The 7500-nt window shown below is 46.9% G+C and overlaps 1 protein-coding gene across 6 annotated transcripts in view; it reads right to left on the bottom strand.

Moving 5' to 3' along the window:
- ctif (CBP80/20-dependent translation initiation factor) overlaps positions 1-7500 on the bottom strand; it is a 56059-nt gene that overhangs the window by 29179 nt on the left and 19380 nt on the right. For all 6 annotated transcript variants that reach the window (XM_027152640.2, XM_027152638.2, XM_027152641.2 and 3 more), the window contains exon 8: positions 2831-2907. In XM_027152640.2, coding sequence (XP_027008441.1) covers positions 2831-2907 — 77 coding nt within the window. The remainder of the gene's footprint in view (positions 1-2830; positions 2908-7500) is intronic.

Raw genomic sequence — 7500 nt, forward strand, 5'->3', positions numbered from 1 at the left:
CATGTGAAACCTTTACGTTGTCCACGTTGGAACATCGTCCAAACTTCAAACACCGAACACGTCTTAAAAGGGCGACTAGATTTGAGCTGATGGTTAAAACTTTGTAAGTTTTGGCTAAAACCTTCCTTTGCACTAATAATTATTACAGGACACCAGGACCTTCGGTTGGATCGGATCCTTGGCTTCGGTCTACAGACAATGCAGCAGTTTGTGGGACGTCAGAAACACAGGGTTGTGCTGAAAAGGCAGAAAAAGGCAAGAGAGACAAGAAGGGGGAGGGCATGATTTAGGATTGGAACAAGGCCCACTGTCAGACCTATAGGGGAAAGAATAAGAAGATGCCAACAAACAACAAGGCAGAGAGAGAGAGAGAGAGAGAGAGAGAGAGAGAGAGAGAGAGAGAGAGAGATGATGATGATGATGCCAACAAACAACAAGACCGCAGTGTCCTCCTTGCCAGAAGCAATGCATTGTGGGTGGCCTGTACACAGCAATAACAGGCTGGAAAGCCTTCTGTCAGGGGGATAAGCACTAGAGGGAGGGGGAGAGGAAGTTGGGATTAAAAAAAAAAAAAAAAAGATTCTGCACCATGTTTTGAAATGAAGTTCAGACTGAATGCGTGTGTACACGCGCACACACACACACACACACACACACACACACACACACACACACGTCACATATGCCCCCACTTGTCCCTCGTCTCGTCTTGTCTTGTCTTTCCTCCTCTCTCTTGCACATTTTCACAGCCCATTAAGCAGCACCTCTCTTTTCCCCTCTGCTACACACTGCCCTTTTCCTGTCAACTCCTATTATCCCTTCCTTTCTCTCGCGATCGTTTTCTCCCTCGTTCTCTCCATATGACTTCCTGAATGCCTCTCTGTTGCCTTCTACTTTCCTCACCTCTCGCTCTCTCTAAAGGTCATAACTGCAGAGTAACCAGAATAGAGAGCACAGTGTTGGTTTAAGGTCCAGAAATGGGCAGATTAACAGAAACTGGTCAGGAGAAATGTTTGACTTTGGTTTCTTCCAGTGCAGTTAAAGTCACAGTGCTTCCTTTTTCTGGAATATGAAAGAAAGTGCACACCTTTTTACTGCAGGCAGCCTTTTACAGCCAATTACAGCTTTTTATGTGGTTCACACCTCCTTACTCTGATTGACAGATAGAGAGGCCACACCTCCTTACTGTGATTGACAGATAGAGAGGCCACACCTCCTTACTGTGATTGACAGATAGAGAGGCCACACCTCCTTACTGTGATTGACAGATAGAGAGGCCACACCTCCTTACTGTGATTGACAGATAGAGAGGCCACACCTCCTTACTGTGATTGACAGATAGAGGCCACACCTCCTTACTGTGATTGACAGAGAGGCCACACCTCCCTACTCTGATTGAAGGACAAATAGAGGCCACACCTCCTTACTGTGATTGACAAATAAAGAGGCCACACCTCCTTACTGTGATTGATGGACAAATAAAGAGGCCGCACCTCCTTACTGTGATTGATTGACAAATAAGGAGGCCACAACCCCTTGCTGTGATTGACAAATAAAGAGGCCACAACTCCTTACTGTGATTGACAAATAAAAAGGCCACACCTCCTTACTGTGATTGATGGACAAATAAAGAGGCCACACCTCCTTACTGTGATTGACAAATAGAGAGGCCACACCTCCGTACTGTGATTGACAAATAAGGAGGCCACAACCCCTTACTGTGATTGACAAATAAAGAGGCCACACCTGACTGACATACATATAGTATTTCCTCTGTAGCTGTCAGTCACACCAAGGAGGTGTGGCCTCTGTAGCTGTCAGTCACAATAAGGAGGTGTGGCCTCTGTAGCTGTCAGTCACACCAAGGAGGAGTGGCCTCTGTAGCTGTCAGTCACACCAAGGGGGTGTGGCCTCTGTAGCTGTCAGTCACAATAAGGGGGTTTGGCCTCTGTAGCTGTCAGTCACAATAAGGAGGTGTGGCCTCTGTACCAAGTAAACTACTCCAGTCTCTTTGCTTCTACACATTTTAAATCAGCACATCGTTCTAACAGGGATGTTAAGACGCCCCCTGAGTTCGCCTTGAGAATTTTATCGGCAGTTTAAAAGAAAGAAAAAAAGCTGCAGGAAAAACAAAAGTAATATTTAACAGGGCTCACGTCCTTTGTAAAGTCCAGGTCAAGTTGTAGACGAGGGAGGACAAGCTCGCTGTCCTGCATGCCTGAAGAACAGCAAAAACAAAAAAGCCTTTGCTCTGCTTTTGTCTCGCAGGCCTCCTTTCGTCCACACGGAGACCAAAATATTTTCTTTTTAAGCTGTTTCTTAGCAACGGCAAACTGCAACCGACACGAACTTTCCAGTGACATCAAGCAAGAGAAAAAAAAAATTAAATAAGGGAACGCATTTGCAGATGAAACACACAGATTATGTGGGAAATAAAGGACGGCTAGTCGGCGGCACTCGGGGCTGCGGTCGCGGAATACAAACTGTACTTTCTCTCTCTCTCTCTCACTCTCTTTCTCTCTCATGTTACTAAAGCTTCATTAAACCTCTTAATCCAAGCACAATATTTCCACAAATGGCTCGTGGAAAGTGTTACTGTGTGTTTGATTTGGTGTATTTCCTTTTCCCTTTTTTTTTTTTTTTTTTTTTTCAAAGCCAAAATTCCTGTTCTAAATGTTTTGGCTGAGGAAAAAAGGGCATGTGAGAGAACGAGCGGTGGGAAACGTTCTGTTCTGTCAGACTCGCTTCGGTTATACGTAACGCTACATTGGCACTCTGGGAACGTGAAAGAAGTGCCGGATTTTCCATTTGAGGGACGGCGGAGACTCACCGGCGGTCGTTTCGGCGGCGGCGGAAGAGCTTTTTGGTGTGAGCGATCTCGGCTTCGTTAGGCATCGGTGGGAAAACCTGAGAGAGAGAGAGAGAGAGAGAGAGTCAGTGAGAAAGCATTACATGTATGTACATTGTCTTGCTTTGAGCCATGGACTATGAGCTCAGTCTGTCAGGCTGATCATCCAACATGGCTGCCCCCCATCATATGGCCATGTTTATAGATTATAGTGCAGCGATTTCTCCTAAACCGCATCGTTATCGTTATCCGGCGTCACCGAAGAGTTAGACAGACTGGGAAAAGGTGTTTTTTTTTTTTGGTTGAGTGAGACGAGACTTCCATTACATGTCACGGTGACGTTCGAGAAACTTCGCCGACCAAACCGTAAGACAGAAAGACTCAAAACTTTCTTTAAGAAGTAGGCTTTATTTCTGGCCCGACCTTCGCTCCGAGTTCTTCTGTCAATCAAACGGGAAGACAAACACGACTGAGGGAAGCTGCTAATGTTGGCAAAATTCTGTGCTGCTTTTCCACGAACACTTTAAGATGCTTATTTAATCAAAGCCAGAAGACATGATAATGAGAAGAAGTCGGAGACGTCTCTCCGAGTACGCTACGATCTCTCGCTCTTTCTGTCTCCCCGTATCAGGCTTGTACAGAAACCCTGTGCTTTATGCCAAACCCGCCTCTCAACCCATGAGCGCAGATAAAGCTCAGGAATGGAGGGAGGCCGCAATGTTCCAGCCGAATGTTAAAAAAAAAGCAAAAAAAAAAAAGCAGCCTGGAGGGAGGTTTCTGCTCTGCCAGGCTCGTCGGCTGCTGGTGCAGACGTGCCAATCAGGCTCAAACTAGCGGGAAAGCAGAGCCAGTGCCACCGGGTTTCCACGGGGACCAAGCACCAAACAGTGGAGTGATGATGAGGAGGTGTGTGTGTGTGTGTGTGTCTGCGCTAATGCATAAATAAGCACAAGACCTTCAGAAATGGCCTGAAGTTAAAGGTTAATAGTTCGACACCTTTTTAACTCATCCATAACAGAGTGTGACGTTAAACACCTATGCACTAAAGGTGTGTGTGTGTGTGTGTGTGTGTGTGTGTGTGTGTGTGTGAGATTTTTTTTTTTCCCTCAAAGAAAAAAACACACACACACACACACACACACACACACACACACACACACACACACACACACACACACACACACACAGTTTCTCCTCAGGGGAATTTGTTTCCCCCTTCTCTCTTCTTACTGCAGCCAAACCGCTGAATGCTGATTGGCTCGTTCTGATTGGACGCAGATGCGGAGGCAGGCTGCTCGTGCAATAGGCTGCTTTGCCTCGTCGGCACAGTAATAAGGGCTTTTGACGCTAAATCCCACCCCCGCACGCCAACGAGGCCAAAGGGGTACACGGTGTGGCACAGAACGACTGAGAAACAACAAGAAAAAAAGAATGAAAAAGAAAAAGTTTGCAGCAAAAAAAAGCAAGAAGAAGTTCTGAAATTCGTGTGATGTTAGTTAGGATGCGAAAGTGCAACTTCAAGAAGAAAAACATGAAAAAGGCAGGAGGAGAAGAAGAAGAAGAAGAAGAAGACAGAGGGAGAGAGGGAGGGTGAAGGAGAAGGAGTTGCATGTTTAGCTACCATTGTTTTCCTGTAGGATATCATTAGCCCTAATCCGGCTTGCTAATGGAGTCCAGATGAGAATCTAAACTCCGCCGCATTCGCTCCGTCTTCAAAGCTGCAAAATATGTCAATATTTGCCCAAAGCTTTGAGGAAAAGGAGGGCACAGAGCTGGCAAGGGGGGACGTCTGGCACCGCTACAGCCTCAGCTTTGTTTTTTTGGGAGGAGGCAAATAAACAAGTCTGTGACCTACATAATCCACGCTTATCTGTAAGATTATACACAGTGTGAATCCACCAATATAACTGTGTTACAATCGCGCGCGCGTGTGTGTGTGTGTGTGTGTGTGTGTGTGTGAGACTGAAGAGAAAACACGCTTGACCTACAGACAGCATGGACGGCGTGCGTGCACAGCATCACATACCACAGGGCAGAGGTCGACGCTCTCTGTCTCACACACTCACACACACACACACACACACACACACACACACACACACACACACACACACACACACAGATTTAATATGACAAACGTGTACGTTCTCTGTGGAAAAAAAGAAAAAAAAAAGAAAAAAATCACAGCTTTACATTGGAATATCCCCGTTTCCATAGCAACAGCTCACACACAGGGACGTGTATGAAAATGTAGTGTGTGGTGCAAGAAGTGATAGTTTATCTATAACTAACTATGTGCCTGGAAACAGAGAAACATGGGGGGTTTGCCGGATTACACGTGAGCAGTAAAACGTCTCGATCGGAGCCTGATGAAATGCGCGGGAGATATTTTTCCGCCCTGTTGTCTGAAGGACGTGGGGATCGGGGGGGGGCATGCGCTGTCCATCCTCTGTCCATCACGGTGAACACCAGCCGATCCTGTGCTTCTGTGAGCTCGGGTATGTGGAAGAATGCGGATAGATAATAAACAGAATCACAAGGACTCGAGAAAGAAGTGGTGGAGCAGGCAGGAGTGGGACTAAACCTCAGTCACGTACACACACCTCGAGCTGCGATGCTCAAAACTGAATCCTGCAGTGGACACTGGGACACGATCAAAGCCCCATGAAGCTGTCCGTTACATTGCCAAGACTCAGGAATGTTATCCGGAAGAGTGTGTGTGTGTGTGTGTGTGTGTGTGAGAACGTTTGAGGTGGCTTCCCATGCCCCCCTTTGTCTTCAGTGCTATGATCTTATTACCTTTAAGGACATTCACACAAGCCTTGACCTCCATTGTTCCCTCAGCAGCTCTTCAGTCAGGCTTCCATCTGCACTACATCACCTCTCTCTCTCACACACACACACACACACACACACACACACACACACACACGTCTACAATGCTATACGGTGGGACTTTTTCCCCACCCCCTCACAGAGCTATTCCCCGTGACTTTTCTCAGGCATTTCCGAAACAGAGTGAGAAGAAAAGCGGAAGAAAAGCGGAGACACCCAACTCTCTGAAGCAGGAAGTGAGAGGAAATGCTTGTGATGTTTGACCTCTCTAACAAGCTTTTATTTTCTCCTCCTTTCTCTTTAGAACGGTCTGTGGAAAACACACGCACACACACACACACACACACACACACACACACACACACACACACACACAGACTGTACCTTTCTGTAGGAAGAGCGGTCGCTGTGACAAAGCTGTACTTCATCTGACCACAAACATAAACCTGAAGAACAGCAGAAAGAAAAAGAGAGATAGATTTCTGTATGGAGATGTTGGACATGTATGGAGGGACAATCTCAGGTGAGGAGCCGAGGGACAGAGACGAGACATCAGAAGCTACAAAGAGAATCAAAAACAAAAGCCTTGAAGTCTGGATGTGAGGAAGCTTGTTCTCTCTCTTACACTTTCTCTCTCTCTTTCTCCATCTCTCTTTCGTTCTCCTTCTCCCCATCTCTCTCTACCCCTCTTGTGCTTTCTCTCTCTTTCTCCATCTCTCATTCGTTCTCCTTCTCCCCATCTCTCTCTCACTCTTTTACACTTTCTCTCTCTTTCTCCATCTCTCATTCTCCCCATCTCTCTCTACCTCTCTTGTGCTTTCTCTCTCTCTCTTTCTCCATCTCTCATTTGTTCTCCTTCTCCCCATCTCTCTCTCTCTCTCTCTCTCTCTCTCTCTTTCTCCATCTCTCATTCGTTCTCCTCCCCATCTCTCTACCTCTCTTGTGCTTTCTCTCTCTCTCTCTCTCCTTCTTTTACACTTTATCTCTTTCTCCATCTCTTACTCGTTCTCCCTCTCCCCATCTCTCAATCCCTTGTGCTAACTCTCTCTCTCTCTCTCTCTCTCATGCTTTCTCTTTCTCTCTCCATCTCTCACTCGTTCTCCCTCTCCCCATCCCTCTCTCTCACATCGTGCTGGAACTCAGCACCTTTGTAAAGCAAAGTGTCCTGCCAAGTACCCCCCCCCCCAGTAAGGTTGGTTATTTTCCCATAACAGCACTTCCCACAGTGTTTACTTCCTCTTACACCGCGACGACGTGGGGGACGTCAGACCTTCGTCAGTAATCGTTACTGTCAGTGAGACGATCGTGGCATGAGCGGCTCGAATGCTCTTCATCATCATCCTCCTCATCACCAGACATTCTCCGGTCTGGCGATCGTCTGCACTGCTGCTGCTGCTGAAGAATCTAATCTAGACAGCTTGTTAGCTGATATTAGCTAGGGCTGGTAAGAGCGTTGCTATGGTTACAGCGTGAGCGTTGTGTGAGCTGATTTAATTAGAACATCAGCAGAAATGTCCCCCAGTCCAACAGAACACACTTCACACCTCAGCTCGTGTCTCTCGTGCCTGACGTGTGTGAGGCTCAGTACAGGACACGAGGACAGACATCTGGGTGAAAGGGCACAGAGAAGGACGAGTGTGGGAGCATGCAGGTATGTGAAGGTGACGTGTCATGCACAATGTGTGTGTGTGTGTGTGTGTGTGTGTGTGTGTGTGTGTGTGTGTGTGTGTTAAATTAACAGCCTACAGTAGCCCTGACAGATTGCACAAATCTCTCACAATCACAGGAAATAGACTGGGGGTGAAGGGGAGGGTGAC

This window comes from Tachysurus fulvidraco, chromosome 21 (genome assembly GCF_022655615.1).
Source record: "Tachysurus fulvidraco isolate hzauxx_2018 chromosome 21, HZAU_PFXX_2.0, whole genome shotgun sequence".
Classification (NCBI taxonomy): domain Eukaryota; kingdom Metazoa; phylum Chordata; class Actinopteri; order Siluriformes; family Bagridae; genus Tachysurus; species Tachysurus fulvidraco.